Genomic DNA, 26,582 nt, shown 5'->3' with positions numbered 1-26,582 from the left:
CGCTCGCTTATGGAGCCTCGGCTTATTGTTAGTCTTTCTTGGTTTTGCCGCGGTGGCGCTTATCTGCTTATGCATTTTTGCATTTCTGCTTTGGAGTATAGCCGGCGACGCCGTCGGTGCATCCATTATATATTGTGCCATTTGCTCGGCTTTGTCAGTGAGACTCAAATACCGCTGTGCGCAATGGAAGCAAAATCAAAGGTGGATGAATCGGCCGCCGACGTGGAGAAGCAGCAGCCATTGCTGCTGCCCGCCGCGGCAGCAGGCGAGAAGCCGTCGTCCGGTGGCGGCAGCGATGCGCTCCCCCGCGCCTCGCCCACGGCGACTCGGACGCTCGCGCTGGTCGTCCTGGTGGCCGGCGCTGCCTTCGCCGCGCAGCTGGCGGCGCGCGAGGAGTACGTGCTTCTCGCCGTCTTCGCGTCGCAGCTCGTAAGCTTCTGCGTGTTCACGTCGCTGCTCGCGCTGTGCGCGCTCCCGGAGGACACTCGCGGCCGGCGCGCGAGGTGGGTGGCGAGGGCGGGCGCGCAGGTGTTGCAGTGGTCGTTCGCCATGGCGCTCCCGACGAGCATGGCGTGCTGGGTGGTCCAGAGCGCGCGCGGTCGCCGTCGGGGCCGCGCTGGCCGGGCTCGCCCTGGCCGTCGTCTTGGCCTGCTACGCCGAGCTCGTGTGCGCCCTGTGGCCTGTGCAGAGACCTCATTGACACTGTGGGCCTCTTTAGAATTTAGACCGGCCGGTGGCCCGCCAGAACCCGAGCCTCTCTAAGGAGAACATATTGAACCATATTGGCATATAGCACGTGTGAGGCTTTGATTGGGCCGACAAGTTCGTATAGCATGAGGGATTATAATAGCACATAAAGATTTTCTTGATGCAGAACACAAAATCGCATCTGTGGTTAGTTTTTTGGAGAAAATATATGCAATTTTGGAGAAAAGCACCGGGCGGCCGAGTTTGTCATCTTGTTCGCATGTTGAGCCAGGAGGTGTTTCCTGACTTATTCAGTGGATAATTCTGGATACCATGGTGTCGGCCTTCAGCGTAGTACCGATGCTAGACAGAGTTTTTGTCAGGGCATCTCTAATGTATAAAATCTAATCTGTTTGTAATGTGGGGTCTCTAATAATTTGATTTTACTTGAAAAATTACTATACCGTATAGAACCTATATTAGTTCTAAACTGAACCTCACATTATTGTGATATTGTGAGAGAGAAAGAGAGAAGAAAGAGTATACTATTTTTTTATTCCTTAGAACCAGATCTTATGTATGGGAGGAAGTTCTAGATAGAATCAACTTCCGCAGTGTATGAAACCTGGTCCTCAGACCGTATTAAATATTTAGGATTAGATTTTTTCTGCACATTGAAGACACCCGCAGGCACATTACCAACCTGCAAAAAGAAGAAGAAACCACAACCGTGCATGTCACACTCTCATCCACTAATGTCTTGTGCCAAGACATGGCCAATCCTTGGGAGGAAAAGGGTTGGGGAAGGAGGCTCGATCGATGCTGCAATGCTACAATGAATCTGTGATGCTAGGTGCTATGATGAGCCAACATAGCAAGAAGCCTTTTTTCTTTTCTTTTTTGTTTGTGCAAGGTGCAAGAAGCCAAACGGCCAGGCGGTTTGAAAAGTTTGCGGCTGCTGATAAGCTCGTTTTTTCTGTCGAAGTGTGTTTGTTTCTGCGGACGATGTTTTTTTAAAGAGATGTATGGTATAAGTAGATCGAGAGTATGCAAGTTGATCATAGTCATATTTATTGAAAAAAGAATATTTGGTTGATTGTATTTGTCAGTCTGAGCTGAGTTTTTATTTAATTGATTGAATTTGAGATCATATAGGCGAATACAAGAGTTGATATTGTAATCAGTTACTCGTATGTAGATGATTTTATGACACTGACAAGTGATACATCTGCATAAGTAAATACATAATCTGCATCCAGCAAACTATACTGTAACAATAAATACGGATAACTAAACATGCTTCTTAACGAGGTTATACTTATCACTAGGCTGGGAGAGATTAGTACAATCACACACATGTGCGCACACTTGCAAGTGTTTCGCGGATCCGAAACACGTGCTTTATATTTCGAATTGCCGTATATTGTATCTGTATTGCTAAATGTGTATATCACGGGCGTGCCAATATACTCAAAGTATAAAAAAAGAACAGGAGACAAAATGTAAGTGAAACACGTAACTTTATTCATTCATTATCGAAATCATAAAATATAGTTTTATATTTACAATTCACTCCACACATGTACATACGCACACGCTATTGACTATTCTTCAAGCGACTGTGTCCTGGTTCCCGGGGCCTCGTGAGGCCACCGGTTAATCACGTTCGGCTTACGGCCGGACTACCTCCGATTAAACTGCGTTTGACTGGTCGTCGTCAGGTCGTCTCCGAGTCTGCAAGGCTGTAGTCACATACATCACAGACCAAGCAAAGTAAGCGTCAGAAAATAAAACGGTAGAAGAAACGGGACAAACAGTCTAGCATGAGCTTTATGGACTGTCTATATATCCCGGACTATCATCGGCCACACAGGCCTCAGAAACTGTAGACCCTCATCATCGGCCATAGCCTCAGGTACTACACGAGAATAGAGTGAGAGAGTCTAGATGCCTAGCAGTTTGCCAGCTACAACCTAACGAGATCCCGACGAACTGACCAATGCTTCTAGACTCCTATCTACGACATCTAAACTCAATAACATCCCATGGCAACTCCGCAACACATGCAAAAAGGGTGATCGCAGATGAACAGTAGAAAGGATCCAACAGTAAGCTGCAAGGCAAAATGCCACAAAGCAAAACAGGGTGATAACAAGGGCAAGACCATGGTCAAGCCACACTGTCGTCACAACTCAACATGAGGTAGTCACCACCAGACAAAGCACGTAATCGGCAACAACTCAGCTAAACTAACGATAGCAGCAGAACATCACAGGTTGTCCAGCGAATGGTAAAGAACCATAGAAGTAACTTAGCCCACTCCCATCAGCTAACACAAGGGACCTTTGAAATCAGCTATCATAAAGGTATCATGAAGAGGATAACAATGGGAGAAGGTCATGAAGCCACAGATGGCCTTCCCAGCCACCAACAGATCATCAGCCAAAACAAAGAGTAAGTAACACAACCCCTATTCTCAGTTTTGCAATAACAACAAGTGCCAAATAGACAGTAACAGGGCAACAGTGCTCGGATCAGCCCCACTCTAACCATCCGAGACAGCAACCAACCAGCAAAACGGTCACCGGCCTAGTCACAAAGGCAAGCCTACTAGCACTAGGTATCATTCTACCAGCATCACGACAGTCATGAGGTGAACAAGATAAACACATATGTACTCAAAGGCCAACAACAGCACATAGACCCTCGAAGAAGCCTAATATATCTTTACTACCAACAACACATATGGCGAACCTTCAATTCCTAAAAGACAGAAAAAAATATCAACTATAGATCTAATCAGGGGCAAAAGACAAGCTGCAACCCGTGTAATCCATTCATCAACTAAATAGATGGACTAGACCAACACTAGACATCATCGGCTAGCATTTAGCCAACACAAGTAATCAATGACACCTCCTGTATACCCATGGTGACCATCAAGCCACCAAAATAACAGATCCCTGAAGAGACTAATACATCCCTATTTAGCCATCAAAGGGAGAGGAAACAATGTCATCTGCTATTTTCAACACTTGACCAGTGACAGACAACAGGAGGGAGGGTAGGCAGCAAGGTCACACCAAGCCACAACACAGAACAGATAATACTCTTAGGAAGTATAGCTCTTCAGAATAGGCAGACCTCCTATTCAGTGTCAGGAGGACAACAACAACAAGCTGGTAGACATGTATGCACAGTACCGGCAACAAAGGCACAGTAATATCATCGGCCAGCCAGTCAACGGCACCACGATGAGCGTGGCGCCAACCAACGGCTGGACTCAGTTTCCGAGTAAAATAGCGGAGGGCCTCCAATATATCATCGAACTCAGTTTCCGAGTAAAATAGCGGAGGGCCTCCAATATATCATCGACCAGGAACACAGAGAAAAGAACTACAAGGTCGGGCTTCATCACAAACACCACGACACCAGACCATCAAGGCTTCCAGCACAAAATGCCCAGCGACCCCCAGGCTCCCGGCCGGCTCGCCGGTGGCCCTCTGGATCCCTGCCGGCCACCACAAAGCATCACCACAACTCCAGTCAGCCACCACAACACAGCTCCATCATCACCGAAAATCGAATATAGCCGGCCACCACACCAAAAACACCAGCCGAATCAACACTACCACCAGAACAAGCCGGCCTCCATCATCACCAGAACATCAACCGGCCACCCAAATCACTAAAACACCCATCGACCATCAACAAGAACAGCACAACACCATAGGGCCATCACAACAAGCACTGCCGACCCAAAATCACCATGGCTCCGCAAAACAGCCGGACAAACACACGGCCACCACAATAGCACCACACGCACGGATGTAGCGATGAGTCATTGACTGGCTAAAACACCTACGGGCACGAACGTGATGTCGAGGCGTCGGCCGGCCAAACATCTACGGGCACGGACGCGATGCCAAGGCGCCGCCTGGCACACCTGGAGCACAGATGGAAGGGGAGGGGGAGTAGATCATCGCCGAGACCCACCGGCATTAGCAAAGATGGCTATGGCGCTCCGGCAACGGCAAAAGCTGACAACAAGTAGTGGATTGAAGGGGAAAATCTCTCCTCTCTCTATCTCTCTTCTCTCTCTCTCTCTCTCTCTCTCTCTCTCTTTCTCTATCTCGCCGATCCGGCCTCCTCCCTCTCTGCGAACACCCTATGCCTTTTATAGCCGGTGACGAGGGGAGTTCCCACACGGAGAGCACGAATCGAGAGTTGGGATTTGGAAGGGGAAGAGATAAGGATGGGGGAGAGGATAAGCATGAGGATGAGACGAGGAGGGGTGAGCGGCTCAAGGTGGCGTGGCTCGGGCACGACACGAGCGCGGCCGGGGCAGCGAGCTCGGACGGCCCGGGCTTGAGGAGCAGAGAGGGGCAAGGGTGAGGAGAGAGAAGCGCGCGCGGCTGGGGAGCGCGAGGGAGACGAGAGAGCCGGCTTGGCTGGGCACGCGCACGGCGACGCGGGTAAGGGAGCCAGGCGGGTGGCGCGCGCGAGGGAAGAGGCTGCGCGGGGAGCCGAGAGAGGTGAGGGAGGCGACGGGGAGAAGAAAAGGGCACAGTAGCCCAGTCCCCTCCCTAGGGCTATGGTGGGGGAGGGGATAAGGGGGCAAGCGGGCCGGGCCGACTGGCTGGGCCACACGGCAAAAGGGAGGAGGGAACGACCGGGCCGTCCTAAAGGCCGGCTGAGCTTCCCCTTTTTTATATGTGTCGTATACGGAGGATTGCAAACATACACGACAAAATAACATCATACAACAAGAAACTGTTGTTGTATAGTACTCGATTCTCTATCAAGTGTATAGTACTCGATTCTCTATGTCCTCCGTTTGGGTTGCATGCATCGCCTAACCCCCCTCCCCACTCTTCCGTGGTGGACTGGTGGCTCGATAGCCGCAAGGTGGTCACGAAGGATCTCCGGTCTAGTTTGACTCCCTTTTCATCCTCATAGCGTGGCGGATATGAAGGGAGCGAAACGCTCGCGTCTTTGGCCGGAGTACCTCCCCCCCCCCCCGAATTAGTGCGTAGTATCCGGGAGGAGACTACTCTATGGAATCTTGCGGGTTCTAAGGGCTTGTCGCGTCTTTTAGTTATGTTTAATGCTCAGTCTCTTCCTCCTTTGGTCGGTCCTTAGGTCGTCCCTTTCTTGGTTTGGTTTTTTTAAACCTTTCTTGTTTCGTGCCCGGGTCTCCACCGTGACGTAGGGTAGCCCTTGGGAGCTTCGGTTCTTAAGTCTTGTATCGAACCTTTACTGTTTCTCCTTAATGAAATACGTGCATTGCACGTTCTAGAAAAAAACGTCCATTGGTGGCGTGGCCAGGGGATTCTGCTCCAGGTTAAGCTTCTCCAGTTTATCCAGCCGACCAAAAGTGTCAGGAAGAGCATGGATCTGGTTGTTGCTCAGGTCAAGCTCACGCAGATTCAGAAGGTCACCAAATGACGCAGGGAGCTCCTTCAAGTCACTAAAGTTGCTGCTAAGGTTGAGAATTTCAAGACTGCTAAGTTTCCCAAAGGCATACGGCAGACCGCAGAGTTCATTGAAATGGGCATCCAGGAGGTAGAGTGATGTCATCTCACGGATAGATGATGGAAGAGACCGCAATTTGTTCAAGTGGATCCAGAGTTTCTGCAGATTTACCAGCTCGTAGCCAATATTTGTTGGAAGATAAGTGAGCCCGTTGTAGCTTGCATCGAGCTCAACCAGTGACCTGGAGTTTAAGTAATCAGTCACCTGAATAATGTTACCTACCGAACCCAGAAAAAACATCGAGGTAGTACTACCTACCTGCACTTTGAGATGCTATCTGGAAGTTCCCTCAGCCTGTTACTCGAAACATTCAGAATCTTCAGATTGGATAGCAGTCCAATGGAATCAGGAAGAGAAACCAAAGCATTGGCAAAAAGGCGAAGCTCCTCAAGATGATCAAGTCCTCCTATAGCATCTGGAATAACCTATAAGCACATTGAAATTTATCAATCAATCAAGCAGGGGCAAAACCACAAATAATGAAATTTATATAGTGCGGCGGAAACGTAAAACGTCTCACTCGAATGAGTTTCAGGGCAAGGAGGCCAAGCGGACATCGAGAGTGAGAAAGACAGTACACCATTGGGAAATTTTCTTTTGGAGGGGAGAAAATGAGGCGTGAGACACCACCACCACCTCTACCCTCGCCCCCGGCGGCGGCCATCTCCGGCCATCACTAAGCTCTCACCCTCCTACCTGCCAACCACCCTCCAGATCCAGCTTCCCCCACCTCTCTTCACTGCTCGTCCACCCACCTCCCCCATGTCAGTGAGGCCCTTGATCTACTCTACTCCCCTAGCCCGGTTGCATCTGCTAGCCCTGGTTCGGCGAGTTTGAATGCGGAAGACAAGGATGGCACAAGGATGTCTGTGGTGGAGAAAGGGAAACGTGCGCTGCTGCGTGCTCCCAAACCAAGGTTGCAGTCGGTCCTCGTCCGGCCACTTCATCATGCCTCCTACAAGGATGCTCTCACCCACCAGGGGAGCAGCTGCGACTTTGAGGCATCCATCAAAGGTGCTGGGAAGCAGCAGTCTGTCCTCGTCAAGTCCCCTCACCGCGGCCTCAGTGAATGGAAGGAAGTAAAAGGCCGGTACTGGTGGCGCAAAGATCGGCCATCCATTAAGGCGCGCCTGGGCAGGCGCATTCTTTCCGTCCATGACAGGGTGGGCGCCCGGGTCCGTCCGGTGATGGAGCGCCTGGGGCCTTCCTTTTCGCCGGCTGCTTTCCTGGAGCTCTTCCGAAAAAAAGCTGCAGGTCGTTGTTTCAAGTGCTTGGCCTCGGACCACCGCATCGCTCAATGCCGTGACCCCCCTCGTTGCCTCCTGTGCTACAGACCATGTCACAAGGCTAGGTGCTGCAATTCATTTCAACCACCATCTGCTCAACCACCATCCCAATGCGGCCTTTGCAATCCTTTCTCTTCGCGCTCCACCTTCTTAAGCAAGAGTTTTCCGAGCAAAACTCCATCCGCACCCGTTTTTCCTACCTTACAACCTCCCAGCAAACCTTCCACTGTGAAAACCTCGTAGCCTTCTGCTAGCCATACTTCTTCGCGCAACCATTTTTCTGCCATGGACTTTGTGGATTTGCTCCCGGGCGCCCCTCACAAGCGCCCAGATCGTGTGGAGGCTTGCTCCTCTCTTACTTCTGCCATGTTAGCCAGGGAGAGGGAGCTAAGCCTTCTTGCAGTCATTGCTGTTGCTCCGGACTTGCAGACGCCACTCTCTTGCAAGGAGGTGGCGGAGGGGGCTCTTCACAAGTATGGCACCCCTGCGAGCGAGTGCGAGGTCACGATGTTCTCGCGCTCCTCTTTTCGGCTTCGCTTCAATGATACTGCGTTGCGCCGCAAGGCTCTCGCTTCCCCGGGCCCGCTCATCGTTGGCCGGGTCAGCATGTCCATCATCCCCTGGTCACAACAGAGCAATGCGGAGGTCTCTGAGCTTCTCTACAAGATGCGGGTGTGCCTTGAAGGCGTCCCACGACACGCCTGGTAGCTGGAGACGGTCAAATCTTTGTTTAATCACTCTGTGCTCCTCGCCGGCGTTGACGACAACCCAAGGCTCACAGACAAGGAGACTGCGTGCTTTTGTATTTGGGTGTGGACTTCACATCCTGATGCAATTGCCAAGTCTGGTGCGCTCAAAGTGGAAGAGCTGTTGCATCAATCCCCCCTCCCCTCGTACAACTACTCTGAGATAGGCATCTCAAGTTCACCCGCTAGGAGATCAGGATCGGCGGAGATGCTTAAATATGAAGTGCTGCTGCATATCGACGAAGTGCTCAACTTTTCGCCAACTCTGGACTGTCCGGAGGAACGAAGCATGGTGGACAGCCCCGACATGGAATGGGACACGAGCGACACCGGAGTTGAGTGGCCCAAACGATACCACCACACCTGGTATTTGGGCTATGCTGACGGCTGCTTGCCGCCGGCACCAAGGCGGAGGTCAATGCACGAACGCTTGGGTGGCCGAAGGCGTGACGGCTCCCCACCTGGCGGCGGCTAGGCGGACAACAGAGATACCGACGGTAGCGCACCTTCGGCGTTCAGGCTTCTCCAGGCAGGCATGCCAAGTCAGCACGGCCGCTCGCAAGATTGGAGGGGACATGGACAGCATGGAGGATACTCCGGCCGCCAGCGGTGTGGCCCCTGCCCATCGGCCAAGACGATCGGTGATGCAAGATGCGTGACTCAGCAATCCGTGGGCATCGATACCGAGATCCTGGCACACATGCCAACCAATAAAGATGTGCTATCCTCGGGCAATTCAGAGAAAACTTTTGAGGTGCCACAGGGGGACTTTTTCCTTCCAGATGAAAGCTGCGCTTTTATTCAAAGCCAGGTCAGAGAAGTGGACCCAATGGTGGAAGAGGCAGCTGTTTCAAAGGCTGCATCGATGGAGACAGGGGGCAACAGCTTTGGCTTGATGGCTTCGGTCTTGGAAACTACTTGTGCCACAGCGGTCCTTGAGAAAAATTTGATTCTCGCAGGCATAAACGGGTCGTCCGTGAACGAAGAGCCAGTTGACTGTCCCAATATCGTTTTGCAAATTTCAGACAAAGGATCACAGGCTACCTTTGAGGCTGAAGGTGAAGGAAGGATGGCAAATGAAGACTCGCTACTGTCAGCAGACTTTGAGGAGGAGCTGACCGACCAAGCCATTGTTCGTCCTTTAAACAATGGGGAAGGATACATTTCTTTGCCGTACGCTGTTTCCCTCACTCGGAAGGTTGATCCACCTTTGCTGCGAACACCTGTGATGAAAAGAACCTGCAAGAAAAAATCAAGACAAGAACTGACGACTGAAGGGGAAGACACAAGGAGGCGAAGCCAACGGCTGGCCAACATGCCAAAGACAGGATTGTCAATAGAGCAGCAGGCCACCATTCTGCTAATGAAGAAGTGTGGAATCTGGGAGAAGGAAGATGAGCCAGATGAGGAGGCAAAGGGGTGATTTCATTGTCAGTTCACAAAGCCACTGGCAACCGAAGTCATCTCCAATTTCCGGACCATGTTTAACATTGATGGAACAGATGGGGGGTCTTTCAACACCCTAGCTGTTGAAGCCGACGCCTGATCTTTATCAGCCTGTCATCTTGAGTCTAGTGTTTCTAATGTCAAGCTACCTTGTAATGTGGCCTTTCCGGCAGATGGGCGTGTTCAGTATGCTAGCTGTTTGTAGTAGCTGTGTTTCCAGTTTGTGTCTTTGTAAGGGTAGTAAGAAGTTCATGAATTGGGCAAGATGTGAGATTACGTGTTTAGGGCAGGTGGTCAGAGGGGCGAGTTTTTGTTGTCCTGTATGGAGGGGGTTTATGTCTATGGTGGTGTTTTCTGCCCATGGTGGTGTGCATCTTTGTCTCCCAAATGAGTGAACAACATTGTATCATCCTCAATTGGAATGCTCGGAGCCTGAACAATCCAGCTCGGCGCAAGGTGGTCAAGAACACGGTTAATGAAGTTGGGAGCACCATAGTATGCCTCCAGGAAACCAAGATTGCTGATATAAATGAGAAAATTATTGAGGAGACAGCGGGGACAAAATTCAAGAATAATTTTGCGTCCTTGCCGGCCGAGGGAACAAGAGGAGGGGTATTGGTAGCGGTCCATGAAGACTACTACAAAATCAAGCAAACTGTTACTGCAGGACACACGGTGTCAACTCATCTAGAGGCCACTACTTCCCCTATAGATTGGTGGATCACAGTTGTTTATGGACCACAGGAAGATGAAGACAAATTGTCATTTCTCAGAGAATTAAGACAACTGAGGCATATAGTGTCAGAGAGATGGCTGATAATTGGAGACTTCAATATGATTCTCAATCCACAAGACAAGAGCACAGATATTTTGAACAGACGGATTATGGGGGCCTTCCGAGCTACATCTGAAGATTTGGATTTGAAAGAGATTTACCTCAAAGGCCGAAAGTACACCTGGACAAATGATAGGACTCACACAAGAATTGATCGCGCTTTCTGCACCGGGGAATGGGATCTCATGCTTCCAAATTGCTTGTTGCAAGCACAATCGTCCCTTACCTCAGACCATTGCTCCATGCTCTTGATTGGCGATATAAATCGAAAGAAATATCACGGTTTCAGATTTGAGGCCTTTTGGCCTAGGTTATCAGGGTTCTTTGATATTGTACAAGAGGTTTGGAATAAACCAAGTGGGGTGAGAAACTGCTTTCTAAGCCTACATATTAAACTCCAACGCACAGCTAATCGTCTCCGGTTATGGGCAAAGAAAGTAATTGGAAGAAACAGGCTGCTGCTAAGGGCAGCCAAGCAGCTTATTTGGATACTGGATGTGGTCCAAGAGTACAGGGAGTTAAGTGAAGAGGAGATCAGTCTAAAGAGAGGTCTCAAGCAAAGATACATTGGCATGACTGCCATTGAAAAATTAAGAGCAAGACAACAGTCTAGATTGACTTGGATAAAGGCTTGCGATGCCAACTCAAAGCTCTTCTTTCTAAGGGTTAATGGCCACAAAAGGAAAAACTTTATACAGAGCTTACACACCCCTATTGGGCAGGTGCACACTCATGCAGCAAAGGAGAAAGCCATCTATGACCATTTCAGCAATTTTCTTGGAAAACCTCTACACCGAGATATGACTCTGGATTGGGAGAAATTTGAGCTGCCAAGGCACAACTTACAACATTTGGAAGAACCTTTCACTGAAGAAGAACTTCACACAGCCATTAAAAATCTACCATCCGAGAAGGCCCCAGGACCAGATGGATTTATTGGAGTGTTTTTCAAGTCTTGTTGGTCTATAGTAAAGGAGGATGTTATGAAAATGGCAGATATGTTCTTCAATCAACACCGGCATCACTTAAATCTCCTTAACACAGGGCATGTTGTGCTCATCCCTAAGAAGTATGATGCCCAGTTTATAAATGACTACAGGCCTATAAGTTTGACTCATAGTGTAGCAAAACTTATATCTAAAGTGCTTGCAACAAGGTTGGCAGGAACCTTGGATCAGCTAGTCTCAAGAAGCCAAAGTGCCTTCATTAAAAAAAGAAGCATTCATGACAATTTCTTGTTCACACAAAATCTGATTAGAGAACTGCACAGAGCCAAGAAACCTACCCTTTTCCTCAAGCTCGACTTTGCCAAGGCTTTTGACACTCTGAGATGGGATTACCTCCTGGAAGTTCTTCAACAGATGGGCTTTGGGGTCAAATGGAGAGAGTGGATTTCAGCACTTCTTTCCTCGGCTTCCTCTTCAGTGCTGTTAAATGGTTCCAGGGGTAAAAGTTTCAAGCATGGCACCGGCTTACGCCAAGGTGACCCCTTGTCGCCAATGTTATTCATTCTGGCAATTGACCCCTTGCAGCGTTTGCTCCAACTGGCCACTGATGCCGATATCCTTCAGCCAATTCAGCACAGAGCAGCCAAGTTGAGGGTAAGCATGTATGCAGACGACGCTGCAATTTTTGTCAATCCGACAAAGGAAGAAGTAAAAGCAGTCCGTGAGCTTTTGGAGTCTTTTGGAGTTGCTTCTAGACTCATCACAAATTTAAACAAATGCGCCGTATACCCAATCAGATGTGAGGGTCTGGACATCAAAGATATAATGCAGTTTTTCCCCTGCTCGATCATGCAGTTCCCATGCCAATACCTGGGGTTGCCGCTCAACATAAAGAAACTAACCAGAAGAGAGGTTCAGCCTTTGATTCATAAGATTTCAGCAAAGTTGCCAGGTTGGAAGGGACGTATGCTAAACAAAGCAGGACGTCTTACACTTGTTAACAGCGTGCTGTCTTCTATCCCGGTATACCACCTGACGGTGTTTGCTATTAAGAAGTGGGCAATAAAGAAAATTGACCGCATCAGATGAAACTTCTTATGGAAAGGAACAGAGGAGGCAAATGGTGGCCATTGTTTGGTAAACTGGAAGAGAGTCTGTAGACCGAAGAATAAAGGAGGCCTCGGGATCAAGGATCTGGATTTCTTCAGTAGAGCCCTGCACCTGCGATGGCTATGGTTCGAATGGACTGACTTTGAGAGGCCATGGGTGGGCACTGATGCGCCTTGCGATAATACAGACAGACAATTATTCAGGTTGAGCACGCAAGTTCAACTGGGAAACGGCCGAAATGCAAAATTCTGGCAATCAGCTTGGGCTGACGGCCGAGCACCAATGGACATAGCACCAAGATGTTACAAGCTAGCATGGAGAAAGAACATGACAGTGCAACAAGACCTAAAAGACCACAGATGGACCAGGGGACTGATGCGAATGACAACAGCAGAAGAAATGGCTGAATTCATCAATTTATGGCAAGCGACCGAGCAAGTACACCTTGTGGATCAACCAGACAAACACAGGTTCTTCGCTTGGTTGATGATACAGGAAAGCTATTGACGGCAGACAAGCTCCAACGCCGGAATTGGCCTTGTAACCCTGTGTGCCAATTATGTGATCAGGAACAAGAAACAACTGAACATTTTTGCCTCTTCTGTAGCTATGCGAAAGAGGTTTGGGAGCTCGTTCGTGTTTGGACGCAAGATTTGATTATCGCACCGGAAACAAACCAAACTATTAGCCAATGGTGGAATGCCAACATGGAAAAGCACTCAAGGAATCGAAGGCGATCGGCAGCGGGGATCATCATTTACACAGCTTGGAATATCTGGAAGGAGCGAAACCGAAGAATTTTTGAACAAAAAACGGCGCTGCCAATACAGGTGTTCAGCTTCATCAAGGAGGAGATGAGTATGCGGATGTTGGCCTATGGCCAGCCGGTGCTTACATAGCTGCCGCTATGGTATTTTTCTTTCTGAGGCGTTTTTCCTGTTCTCTTATGTAAACAAAACCAATGTAATTCATCGAATACTCTTCCTGCTTAAATGAAAGAGCAGTGCTCCTGCTCAGTGTTTCAAAAAAAAAAAAAATTATACAGTTCTTTGCCGAGGAATTACATCCTCACAAACCATTCAGAGAGTCTACTGATTAAGACTTTAGAAACATAATGAGCATTTTATAGCTAACAAAAAAAATAGATTTTGATAATACCTTCATATTTGTACATAAAATATAATATACTCAAAAAAATATGTACAAACCACCTAAAAAAGTATACATACCACTTAGATGATCTTATATTCTCACATGCTCTATGTACATACCATTTATCACATGAGATACTTCATATATTATGAGATACGTATGTGAGAGTACATACTCCCAGGAGTACCAAATATGCTTCATATATATATATATGTATATGTATATATATATATATGTATATATATATATATATATGTATATATATATATATATATATATATATATAGACAAGCAAGATTGGGAAGTAAACAAATATTCAGAACGGAAGTTATTAATTATGATTCCCAAATTCTAACCCGGTCAAGATATCAAGGAAAATTTATCCAGTCTATATTCTAATTTGCGAAACCATGCATATTTAACTGTTGTCACCCAAAAATTACATACTTCAAACCTTGAGTGCTAACACCAGTGTTATCGAGACACGGGTGCGGGTGTTGAGTCCAACTTAGGTGCGGGTGTCCGATTCAGCAAACTCTAGAAAATAGGATTCGGAGATTCGTCTAATTTATATTAATATTATATTAAAAATACATTATTTATATTTTTATTGGTAAATAATATCAGTATTTCTGAAATAACACATTAATTTGTGATTAATACACATCAAATATTTAGTTGTAGCTTTGTGGGTATAAAGATGTGTAAAAAGAAAGAAAAAAGAGAAAAGGGGAACGAATTGGGTTAGCCCAACCCAACATCCATTCCCTGCAGGGCTGCAGCCCACCAGCCCACTAGTATTTGAAGCATCCTATTACGGTACTCAGCCAAACTGTATGTCCATGTCCACCTCCTGAGTCCTTCACGCCTCCTCCTCCTGCTCCTCCAACGCCACGCCTCCTCCCTCCTCCCTCGCTGCCGTGCCTTTGCCTGCTCCCCCACCGCTCCGCCTCCTCTCCTCCCCGCAGCAGCGCCTCCGCCGCTCCCCCACTACCGCCACCTCCTCTGCTCCCCCGCCGCGGCCTCCTCCTCTCCTTTGACGCGCCCGAAGGTGTCGGATCCGCATCGCACCATGTCGAGTGTGAGTCGACGTGCGGATACGCGTCAACACGTTGAAGTTTTTTCTAATACGCGAGTCCACGTAACACTAACACATGAATAGCCTATATATTGTCACCCAAAAAAAACCTCATTCTCATTAAAAAAACTAATTCTAACCTTAAGTACCAACGCATGAATATCCTATTTATTAATCATATAGGGACAGTTAATAGAAATCAATTCATTTGCTCTTGATTTTTGCAATCAACAACACCTAACTAGCAGTCCGTTCCACATCTACACAGAATACCATCCACCTGTACACAGATCATGAAATAATAGCAAATCTGCGTAGCAGCAGTGCACATACTCATTCTTCATAGTTCATCCTTCATATCTGGCCCTAAAACAGTCGGGATCAGGCATATCACAATACAGAATATCACTATCCTTAGTTCCTTATGGAGAATTGGAGAAACCAGTGCGCAAACAATTCCCATCGGCCATCACATAATTCAGTTCAAGCATCTGCAGGCCCTAACGATGCTCATCCATATTAAACACCCCAAAACTAGTTTTTTATGGCTCGCAAGGATCTAACTATTATAGTAAAATAGTATTAGGTTCTATCTTATCTCTTGCTTGATATCCAAATCATATGTATTTTATATATTTCACCCTCGAGTCTCAATGCAATACACACAACATCCCACCAATTCTATTCCTGCTACAGTATATGCACTCTAAACAAGCAGGTCTAAACAAAATGAAGATGACTCGTTTGTTACCTCAAGCTGGTTGCGCGAGACGTCGAGCACGCGGAGCCCCTGGATCCTCCCGAACGCCTAAGGCAGTAGCCGCAGCTGCCGATCGACAAGCGCACGCTCTCGATCGGCTTCGCCTCCTCGGCCTGCTTGAGCACCGCCACCACCTCCTCCTGCACAGCCGCATCCCCGTCCCCAGCGCCCACTGGCCCATCCTCCTCGTCATCCGCCCACTCATCATCCAGGTCCGTTCCCTGCATCGCGGACCGGTACACCCTCTCGAGCCTTCCCTCGGCCTCCTGCAGCAGGGCCTCGTACGAGTCGTGCGTCTCCTCTAGCCGCACCACCGCGCGGCACGCCTCAAGATCGGCCTCGGGGATCCGCGAGTCCCCCGTCTCGGCCGCCGCGACGATGGCGCGCGAGGAGTCGACGAGCTCGTGATCGGGCCGCGGGCCGAGCACCTGGAGCACGGAGCGCGCGACGGAGACGCCGGCGACGGCGCGGGTCATGGCGCGGAGCACGGACGGGTGGCGCAACCCCAGCATGCGCTCGACGAGCTCGAACTCCACCGCGGAGGAAGGCGTCCGTGGGGACGGCGTGTGCACGGGCGGCTGCACGATGTCGAAGTCGCCGCAGGAGGGTTTGGACTTGGAGAGGGTGGGGATGCGGGAGAGCACGTAGGAGAGGATGGGGTGGGCCTGCGGCGCCGGATCCATGGCGGGATTGGGGACTCGGGACCGGGTTCGGACTTCGGAGACGTGATGGATGGGGGGAGGTCGGGGCAGGAGCCGCGGAGTGGAAAGTGTATTTATGCAGCGGGGCTGTAGAATTTTTTTATTTTAGTCCTTTTTAACTAATATTTTTAAAATAACACATGATACACTAAATTTTCAGAAAATTAGCATCTTTTATCATATCAAAATATGTAATGTGACTTACCACGTGATTACACTAATACATATGACGTGACCAAGATCACGTCGTGTACTTTAGCATGATAAAAGGAGCCATATGGCAAAGTGTTGGGATGGAACGCCAGCATGGCCATTTAGTCACCTAAATGTATTGGTATGATCAAGTTATGAGTCACGTCATGTAATTTGACGTGATAAAAAAGACTAGTTACTAAAAATTTAGTATCATACATGTTATTTTTAAAATATTAATTTAAAATAGATTAAAACAAAAAACCTTAGGGGTTGTGAGTCTTGGAAAGGCTATTGCTATCCTTGGTACCACTGGAAATAGGTGTTCCCTCGACAAAATTGTGATTGGATGGCTCTCATCTTTATCATTCTTTCTCCTGCTCCCCAGCGCTCTCTCACCTCCAACGGCATCCCGGTCGTCAGATTCGCGCCTACCGCCCCTGTCGCACTAAACCAGTGTCGTCGAGCCACATCCTAGCTTGAACCGCCTCTAGCATTGGCCACCGGCCATCATTCGCTACCCGTGGCCTGCAGCATTCCCGCCGCCCCGCCCCCACGTCCACCGCCGTCGGACTAACCTACTTCCCCGGGCATCCCTCTAAGCCTAGGAAGCACATCGATGACCTCTGAAATTGTCACCACTAACCCCTCTGAAATCACCATCGCCTGAGAGATCAAACTCGTTTTCAAGCGCCTACTAATTAGGAAGTGTGTTTTGGAAAAGAGAAGATGACGAGGAGAGGAGAGTTGGATGAGCAGATCCATAGATTCTCGGAACAGTTTCCTAGGCCCACACTTCAGAAGCACAGAGTCACATATATTTTTTAATAATAGTATTTTAATAAAATTTGCAAAAATAAAGTTAAAAATAGAAAATTGCAAAAATTGGTTGCCGACTAGACACATGTCGGCATTTGGAATGCCAACTAGACCCTTATAGGCACTCTGAATGCTGATAAGTGACCACCTCAGCGCCACGGAGGCTATTGACTTGCGCGGAGACATGTGGGCACTCCGAGTGCCGACAAGTGGTCATATAGGACATATCGGCACCTATGTTAACATGTAGAGTGGGACTTTTCACACCTCTATTGGCCTGTAAAGAGGAATCTGTTAGCACATGGAGTGTTAACATGCATGTCGACACACTGAGTGTCGACATGTCCTTTTCACTACAGACACATGGGATGTCGGCATTCTGATTGCCGAAAAGTAGCTGATCGGCACTCCGAGTGTCGGCTGTCACCTATTTTTTAATTTTAATTTTGTAATTTTTCATTAAAATACTATTATTAAAAAAATCGTCACATAGATACCAGCAAAGTTCGAAATGATTTATTTCCAATTCAAAGTCTTGTTTACCGCAAAATCTGTGGGTCTTTCTATGATTTAGTATATTACTGCTTGGTTAAAAGGAGCTTTTCATGTCACTTTGGAAGCCTCCAAATTTAGGATTCGGGGCTTGTTCTCCGAGTCAGCCTAGAAGCCTCCAAATTTGGGATTCAGGGCTTGTTTGGCAAAATTTGGGATTTTGTACGTACTCAAACGAGCCTAGTTGAAGTTTAGCATTCATTTGGTATTGCCAAAAATTCAGCAAGGCCTTAACGCCATAGTGAAAGCCTCATTTCAGCCGTTAAGACGGCCAAATCGCTCTCATAGTGAGATTTCTGGCACCGTCCGGCGCGGCCGAACACCACTGCGGCACGAGCTTCCGTATTTTAACCCACGTTCCATTTTTTTAAAGAGCAAGCTTTATTTTATGATGACTCTCCACCTCGCAAAAATATTGATGCACCAAACTATTACAAAATAATAAAAAAGAAGAAATGAGAAAAGATTAAAATTAGATGTGCACACAGCAACACCGAGTCTCTGACCTATACCTACAGCTCAAAAACACCCTACACTACATAACATAAATACTTGCTTGATACTATTTCCACTACCTGCTAGGAATGAAAAAAACAGCACCTATTACTTTACACCATTGATTGAAATGATCTTGAAGACTCACCAAACAACTGATGTCCTCCCCACAAATAGATGGCGAACAATGATGCACCTAAAATAGTTTATAAGCATCCACAACGGTAGCAAAAACCTCTAGCAACCGGTTAGATACCAACCCTAAAGCTCTACACAGCCAACTACCACCTTTGAATGGTGATGGGTGAATGTCCAACATGACCAACGATCTGATCGATGAACCATTGAACTTCAGTTGAGCGTCTTCTCTCCCAGCTCCAACAGCACGGATAAGAACCATACAGTAACTACAAAACAACACCTCCGAGAAGAACCCAACATCACCGTTGTCGCCCTATTTGACATAAACTTTAGTTTAGTGTCTTTTTTCTTAGCTCCAACAGTGCGGGTAGGAACTCAAACAATTCTTCCAAGAAAGATACGATGTCACCGTCGTCGCCCTATTTGACCTAAGATTTAGGTTTCACAGGATAACCCATTTAGGGTGAGGAAAGCAAGGACGCCATAGACACCTCTAAGGAGGGGATAGATGTCCTGTCACCAGCGTCGGCAAAAAGTTGCGTAAGGTGTCTAAACCCAGGTGGCCAGGTATATCATGTCGTTACAGACAAGAGTAGAGGACACATCCGCCTCGGCGCCATATCCTCCATTGTGTTTAACGTTTAGTAACAGTTTCTGAAGGAAATGGTTGCACTCGTTACATGTATTTCTCTTCTTTCTTCTATTATCGTGGGGCTTTTCCTTTTAACTGTAAAACGAAAAGCTCGGTGAAACGCAACGACAACCAAAGACGCCAGCTCCTCCAGCTCGGACCAGTGGACACCCCTAGCCTGACACGGCCGAGGCCATCTCCTTGCCGGCCACTTCAAGCACCTCCTTGGCCCTGTGAGCCAGCTTCTCGCAGATGTTCCTCGCGATCCTCTTCTGGAACTTGCTGCTCTTGAGCCACTCGATGCCGACCAGTATCTCGCACCGGCTGCTCGGCGCCTCCGGCGTCACGCTCTGCACGTTATACCTCAAATGCACCTGTGCACACGGCACGAGCCTCAGCACTAGCTGTCTTACTGCCAAAACAAACAGAGGGCGTGACGAAAATTGCAGCACCCGAAAAACGACGTACCCGGAAGTAGTCGCCGAAGGGGACGTTGTGGAGCGTCACGATGTCGTGTATGCTCCACCCCTCGCCGTCCTCCGCCGGGAACTTGAGCTGGGTGCTGACGACCTCGCCGCCGAAGATGGACATGTACCGGTTGAACTTGTAGCTGACGTGCCTCTCAACGACGCCCGGCCTCGCGTGCTCCCACGGCGTCGCGGAGTAGTCGAGGCACCCGACCCGGCTCATTGTTCTCGTCTCCAGGGGGCCCCCGTCGAACAAACCCATGAGCAGATCAGCCTGCGACAACCGAACAAAGAGATCATCACCAAAGGCCCAGGCTTTCAGAAGCATAATGATCGACAGCTGATTTCAAGTCTATTCTTGTCTTGTTTAGCTGGCGCAGTGACGTTAGTGAAAGCAGCAATAGCTGTCCTTTAGCCTGAAGAACATTTCTCAGACTAATATACAAAGGTGCAACAATGAACCGGCTCATGTAATAAATAATTAGAAGCAGCAGTGCTGGGATCTGATCTTTCTCAGTGTACGTTGTCCAAAATCGATTTCAGTTTTCTATGCTGGAACTAGAACGAATAATTGGTGGAATTCAGGAATTGTGTATTTTTTACCAGTGAATTTTAAACGGTGTCACATACTCTCTAGTGTCCAGAGTACTAGACCCTTACCAAAAGTTAAGTGGGAACGGCACTAGTAGCATGCTTGCAATTTATCTAAAATAATGAAGCAAACCACTTGGTAAAGATAGCTTGTCCGATTCTGAACTCTATCAGCAAAAGAAGCAATGAAGCATAGAGATCTCACATCGATAGGGTGTTCCAAAGTATACTCCTTTGAGAGAAGCACGTCCCCAATGCTCAATACAGCTTGAACGTCATCAGTATCGACGGAGCTCTCATCTTCTCGATCCTCTTCCAGTTTGGCCCTATGTTCAATGGCTGACGATTTCGTTTTCCATAGACCAATTATTGTCCTATAAAAACAGATAGTTTTCTTCATTAGTGGGATCGTCCTGACAGTCATGGCAGAACTATTGAAAGATGCCCACCTGCTAGCGTTGCTAAACGATGCAAAAGAATGGAACTGAAATTTCAACCTCCCTTCCTTATCTTGGGACTTCGCACCACTCTTGGCATCGAGTCCCCGGCCGCTCTTCAAAATAAACAGCAGCGACGGGGTGCCTACCGTTGTGAAAGATGGCTGTAACACTTCAATTTCATCCACATCTTCCCACAGAAAGAAGAATTTTGTTTTATGTCCAAACAAATTGGCGTAGAAACCAACTATTCTGGCTGACACAGACAGCCTCCCCTGCAGCCAGTTACAAGTGAATATCAGAATATCCATACACAAACATGACTTGCAAACTCAAACAGATAAGCTACTTGTGTGATCTATTGATCTCATATTGTAGTGGTCCAAAGAGCACAGGGCAGTTGTTATAACATGATATTGCATCATTAACTAAACATAATGTGCTTGCAGTAAAATGTTATTCTTGCCGATTTCATATAGCTAACTGCGAAGTGTTCCAATTGAATTTTTAACCTACCTTAAGAATTTTAGCAGTTTTATTTTTTTTAAACACACGATGCGAATGATTATATTAGAAATGAGAGCAAGGCACTAGAAATGCCATACAAAATTCAGATACATGCCAAAATGGCCATGGAGGAGCAACAAGGAAAAGAGCAGATCACATGATGTGTGATTCTTCGTTTTTAGCAGTAACTATAACCTTCTACAGCTAGTAATTCTAAACAACTAACCTGCAAAGGCAACTTCCTTTTCAAGGAGCATGCATAATCTGCTATAAGGAATTCTTCGTGTGGCAAACCGAAAAGCTTCTGGAATGTTGAGTTTCTATGTGGCGACCGAACATGTAACTGCAACACGTACGCACACATTGTCAAAAGGGTCATCACACTTGAAGGCATCAAGGGCCCAAGTTATTGATAGTTACCTTTTTACCAACTTCCTTCCCCATTTTACTCAGGTATTCTCTCATTGATGTATCCGGTCCTTTTGTGTTTTCCAGAAATACTCTCAAATGTAACCGGCTCTGACATGTCTGAGCAAGTTTTCCCTCCAGGGGTACCCATATGTCTGCTAGTTCTACTGATGTGTGTTTAAGGAAATTAATTTCTGCATGTCCAAGTGAAATTGCCAAGTCGAATGGACCATCAAAATTGAAGACCTCAACATCCAACACGGCAGGTGGTTCTTCCATGGCATCAAACTCCATTATCTCTGCAATATTCTTTCAGTTTGTCACAAATATAAATCAGATAAGGCTACAGCCTTAACCATAGGTGTGCAACGTGCTGATATGTGAAATCTACTAACCGTTCCATTGAGGTTTTTGGATCCGAAGTTGAACAGAGCTGGTTCTTGTTATGCCATTGCAGCTGAACACAACATAAGGGTCTACCGATCCACAAGAAACGGGTGGCAAGCATGTAGCCTCGAGCAGAGCTACAGTTAACAGCCAACCTTCACCATTTGCTTTAACCCCATGATCACTTCCTGCGGCAAAAGGATGTAGAGAAGTAGCACAGTCATGACATCAGCGAATCCCATCGCATGTTTAATACGCGAGGGGGAAAAAAAGAGGTGATCAATGGGAGAAAAGAGCATACCTCGATGTACCCTTGCCTGTACAAAATGAGAAACCATATTCAGTAAACGCTCTATCAGAAGAACTACTACGACTGATGTGATCAGCTCTCCGAATGTGTCAGGTAGATCTACACCATTAAACTCAAGGCCCATGAGTGGGCCTGGTCTCGACAGAAGGATGTGCACAAAAACATATAGTGCAATTAGTACCGTGGAAATGGCAGTAAAATTGCAAAAATACTTATAAGCAAGCCTGATATCTGACCGGTGCTCTGCCTGCAATGGTGCCAACAACTGCTCTTTATCCATCCCTACAGAATCGGCTAATTTCATATGCCGAGACAAAATTTCTCCAAAACTTTCGAAATTTTCTTTGAGTCCATCCCGAACACCTCCCTCAATCATACTTCTCATCATGGTGCTCTGAATGAACTCTACATTGTACGATATAGTCAGGTGCGTGCTTTCTTCACCTGATGATAACCCAGTGCTGTGAATTATTTTGTAGAGCAAAACAACTGCAAAACAGTTCCCAAAGGGAACTTCAGGAGTACGAACACGAGTCATAACCACAAAGTTCTTGTCATCTGCTTTAAGATATGTCTGCTCCTCGCTAGTCTTGACGGCTTTCATAAATCTTGTTGCAGCTTTGGTGTATTGACATGTCCTAGTTAACCTAGTAGGATCCTTGCTCTTCCATGTCCACGGTTGCTCCTCATAGTCCATGGTTCCTTGCACCTCACGCAGATCTTTGAAGAACTGAGAATCAGGTCCGAATAGAAGATGGTTCAAATCTTTTGACTCCACAAGGTAAGTGTGCTCAAAGATGATGCTGCCGTCAAGATCTTCCGGCATGTCTGGTCTACTTCTAGATTTCACGACTTCCATAGCTTCTTCAAAGCTAGCATCTGGAGCCATCGGTTCAGCGTCACTTGCACCATTTGCTGTTGCAGGACTAGTCACGACTAGATCATCATCTTCAGTAATTGAATTAGAATCTGCTTGTACTGAACTGTCAGAGTTATCTAGAGAAGTCCGGTCTGTATCCCGACTCCCTGGAGAATCAACTACCGCACCATTAGAACCTGGATGTTCCACATAAGTTGATTTCTCAATTTCAGCATCGGTGTCACTTCTGGAGTTCGAAGAAGGGGACAGGTGGACAACAGCATTGTCATTTTTTTCTCCATAAAGTGAAAAGGTGAGAAGAATTTTCCCTGGCAGGCAGCAATACGAATAAAATCATCATTATGGTAGGTCATTCGTGAGCAGAAACGGAAAAGTGTAATCATCATAACCTATGGCTCTAAAGCATGCCCTGTACAACCGTGACTAAGCCGTCCTTAACTGAAAAGAAGGTGGACCACAATAGAATAGAGTCTACTGAAAGTCTGAAACCACATAGAGTTGTGTCGAAGTGAACAAGACCTACAAAATCGATCATAACTGCTGTATGTGCCTCCATCCAGGCTTGCCTAATGCAGCATGTTAGTCGGTTCAGGAAGACAACTAATCCTGTAAAGTAAAGCTTAATAGGTACTACCTGGAACCAGCATTTCTATACCGAGTTAAAAGTGGTCAATCCTGGGTAGTTTTTGACAAGCACTAGTCTATTACAGAAGCTGTCACTGGCCACATGATTATTATCTTATCAAATATGATCATGTTTGGCATAGCTACAGCTCCTAGCTCTACGTCAGATCTTGAATTTATAGGTTAGATTTTGAGTTTGTAGGTTAAGATAAAGTGATTTGAATATCTAATTTTAGATTAAATAGAAACAAAATAGCTCACTCAACCATCCTTGGTGTACCACAGCTCTAGTTCCACAAATTTCTAAACCTAGATATACCCCGCTACAAGAATTTTTAGATCTGAACCAAACATACCCTATATATATATACCTAGAGCTCTGCCAAACAAACCCCATATATATATACCCAGTACATACATTATACTGCTACCAACAAAAGGCCTTTGGTGTTCTGTAAGTAGGGCTAGAAATATAGCTCGAGACTTATGAGCCAGCTCGGCTCAGTTCGGCTCAGAGGCTCGGTTCGGCTTGGCGGCTTGCTCATGGCCCAGCCTAGGTAGCGTGGCATGAGCGTTCGAAGCTCTTCCGCAGCCCGCAGCCCACAACACCGACATATATATTTGCGGTGTGTGTTTAGGTTCCACTTCTCAATCCTTCTTCCACACGACCAACCACCCACAGTTCACGCCGCCACTCGCCAGTCCTACCCACAGACTGTCGCAGCCCCCCTTTTGGACGCCGCCCCCGAATCGTCGACCCGCTGCGGCATTGCCCTTCTGGACTTGCTCTCCAGCCGTGCCGCTCGCTCGCCACCTCTCTGACCGTGCCGGCGCACCGCCATAGTCCATGGAACCTAAGTGGCTGGAGAGCTAAAGGGGATTGGCTTTCTTGGGTTCTGCTCGGCAGCACTGTCCCCATCTGTCGCGCGTGGTCTTCCTGTATTGGGCTTTCGTAGGTGCTCTGAAACGCTCCCGATGCGGCAGGATCACGTGATCGGCGCCCGAAGCTGGGTGTGATTCGGCCCAATTCGTCGAGAAGGTTGGATCCCAATGACTCTGTGCTCCCTTGGCGGAAAAAGTTGGGTTTTTGGCGGCCGATATGGCGATTCCTTGGAGGGAGAGGCGGGCCGCCTGGTGTTCATCGTTGTGCGAGCTGGGGCTTGCCTAACGCCGATCTAGAGGGGAGGTGGTGGGACCATAGTGAAGTCCTGGTGAAGAAGAAGGTGGTGTTAAGGCAATGGGGCTCGCGCGGTCGGAGCTGGGGCAGTTCAATGGGTGGGAGAGCTCTGAGGAGGATGAGTGGGAGAGGTGGGGGTGGTGCCGCCACACCGACTGTGGCAGCAATAGGCGACGTGTAGCAGCATGAGCCAAAGAAGGCAACCCCGACTCGGCTCCCATGGCAGATTTGGCTCACGAGCCAAGTCGAGCCAGAGCCGAGCCGCTTTTCAAGCTCGTCCAAGTAGTCGAGCCGAGCCTGACTCGGCTTTCCTAAATGCAAGCTCGTGCCAGCCGAGTCGGCTCGTGTCCACCCCTATCCGTAAGCATCTCATCTCAGTAAATTAATTACCACACATGAAAAGGCATACAAAAATTGCACACCTATGCGACCGACTCCGTACTTGCTAATGACTTACGGTTACGGAAGCTAATGACTTTTTACTCCCTGATAGCGGCATGCTGATTCGCTAGAATTCTACGAGATTGCGTGCGGCAATCGGCAAAGCGGTATCAATACGCGCGGTGGCTTCGCCCAAAAGCCGGTCGCTCAGGCCGACCAGCACGATCGAGCAGCACGGCAAAAATTTCAAGCGTATCACGCTCGCGAAAGCAAACTTGTGCACGCACCGCAATCCACTGCCGCGTCTTCGCCGCCGCCGCCGCCGCCCTTCCGCCGGCGGTGCTCGGGCGGCTGCAGCGTGAACCACCTCGGCGGCACGGACCGCCTCTCCCCCGGGGCCGCCGCGGCGGCGGCAGCCGGCACGGGCAGCGTCACCCTGCCCACCACTTCCCTCCCTCTCCCTTCCCGCCGCCGCCGCGCCACCGCGACCTCCACCTCCTCCTCGCGCTCCTCGCCCGCGCCCACCGCGAACACGAACTCCTCGTTCCACGCCGCCGCGCCGCCGGGCCCAGGCCCCGCCTCCACCGCCTGCGTCCGGAACCGCTGCTTCCTCCCCACCGTCACCTTCGCGTAGAACAGCCCGTGGCGCGGCCGCGGCGCCGGGAGGCCGCGCGCCTCGAGCACGTACACGTAGAGCCGCATGGCGATCGAACCCGCCTCTGCCGTTTTGGGAGGTGGTTTGGCTCAAGTGAGCACAGGCGGTGTTTGAGCATGGGATTTTTTTTTAGGTGGTGGGTTTGGGTTCGGGCAGTGACGTGGGCAGAGCGAGCGGGTGCGTGGCGAGAGGGGAGGCGCGACACGCGGTGCCCGGAATGGGGCGCGGTGCGGTTTGGGTTCGCGTCTTGACTGTTACGCGTCGCTGCTTTGAGCTCTGACCTTTGCTGGTCGTGCCACGTTGCGCCCAAGCTAGACTCTGTTTATTTCTTGCTTCTAATTTTATCTTTTATGTTGTCAGAAATCAGAAAATAGAAATCAGAATAAATGAAGTTTTAAAGATGTAGTTTTTAAAAAGCTAAAAGTCTGTTTTTATAGAAAATGAACTAAAACTGAGAAGCTTACTGAGTGATATTTTTTTAAACTATGTGCTGAGAAGCCAATAATCTATTTTCATAAAAAAACTTTTCAGACAAGGTAAAAGTGTAGTTTTTCAAAAAATCCCAAAAATAGAAGCTCAAATAAATAGACGCTAAGTCCGTTTCCCTACTGTAACGGTGATTGTAACCGCCAGTGAGTTTTTATA

The 26,582-nt window shown here is 48.1% G+C and overlaps 2 protein-coding genes across 2 annotated transcripts; both read right to left on the bottom strand.

Annotated features, from left to right (window-relative positions):
• Positions 1-2,263: 2,263 nt before the first annotated feature.
• Positions 2,264-16,318, bottom strand: LOC133924420 (plant intracellular Ras-group-related LRR protein 3-like). The gene is given in 4 exon segments (XM_062369939.1): positions 2,264-6,403; positions 6,481-6,647; positions 15,574-15,659; positions 15,662-16,318. Coding segments are annotated over 4 exon segments (1,278 nt in total). The 5' UTR covers positions 16,266-16,318; the 3' UTR covers positions 2,264-5,982.
• Positions 16,319-19,075: 2,757 nt separating this feature from the next.
• LOC133924419 (C2 and GRAM domain-containing protein At5g50170) lies at positions 19,076-26,017 on the bottom strand. The gene is made up of 9 exons (XM_062369938.1): positions 25,570-26,017; positions 22,212-23,408; positions 21,919-22,098; positions 21,536-21,822; positions 21,342-21,458; positions 20,621-20,883; positions 20,377-20,545; positions 19,582-19,854; positions 19,076-19,487 (listed from the first exon to the last, which is right to left on the bottom strand). Exons 1-9 carry the CDS (start codon positions 25,982-25,984, stop codon positions 19,287-19,289), a joined length of 3,102 nt encoding a protein of 1,033 aa, XP_062225922.1. The 5' UTR covers positions 25,985-26,017; the 3' UTR covers positions 19,076-19,286.
• Positions 26,018-26,582: the final 565 nt, after the last annotated feature.

Source organism: Phragmites australis, chromosome 7, assembly GCF_958298935.1.
Source record: "Phragmites australis chromosome 7, lpPhrAust1.1, whole genome shotgun sequence".
NCBI lineage: Eukaryota > Viridiplantae > Streptophyta > Magnoliopsida > Poales > Poaceae > Phragmites > Phragmites australis.
Note: the sequence above shows the minus strand (reverse complement) of the source record. Positions and strands in the feature narration are given on the sequence as shown.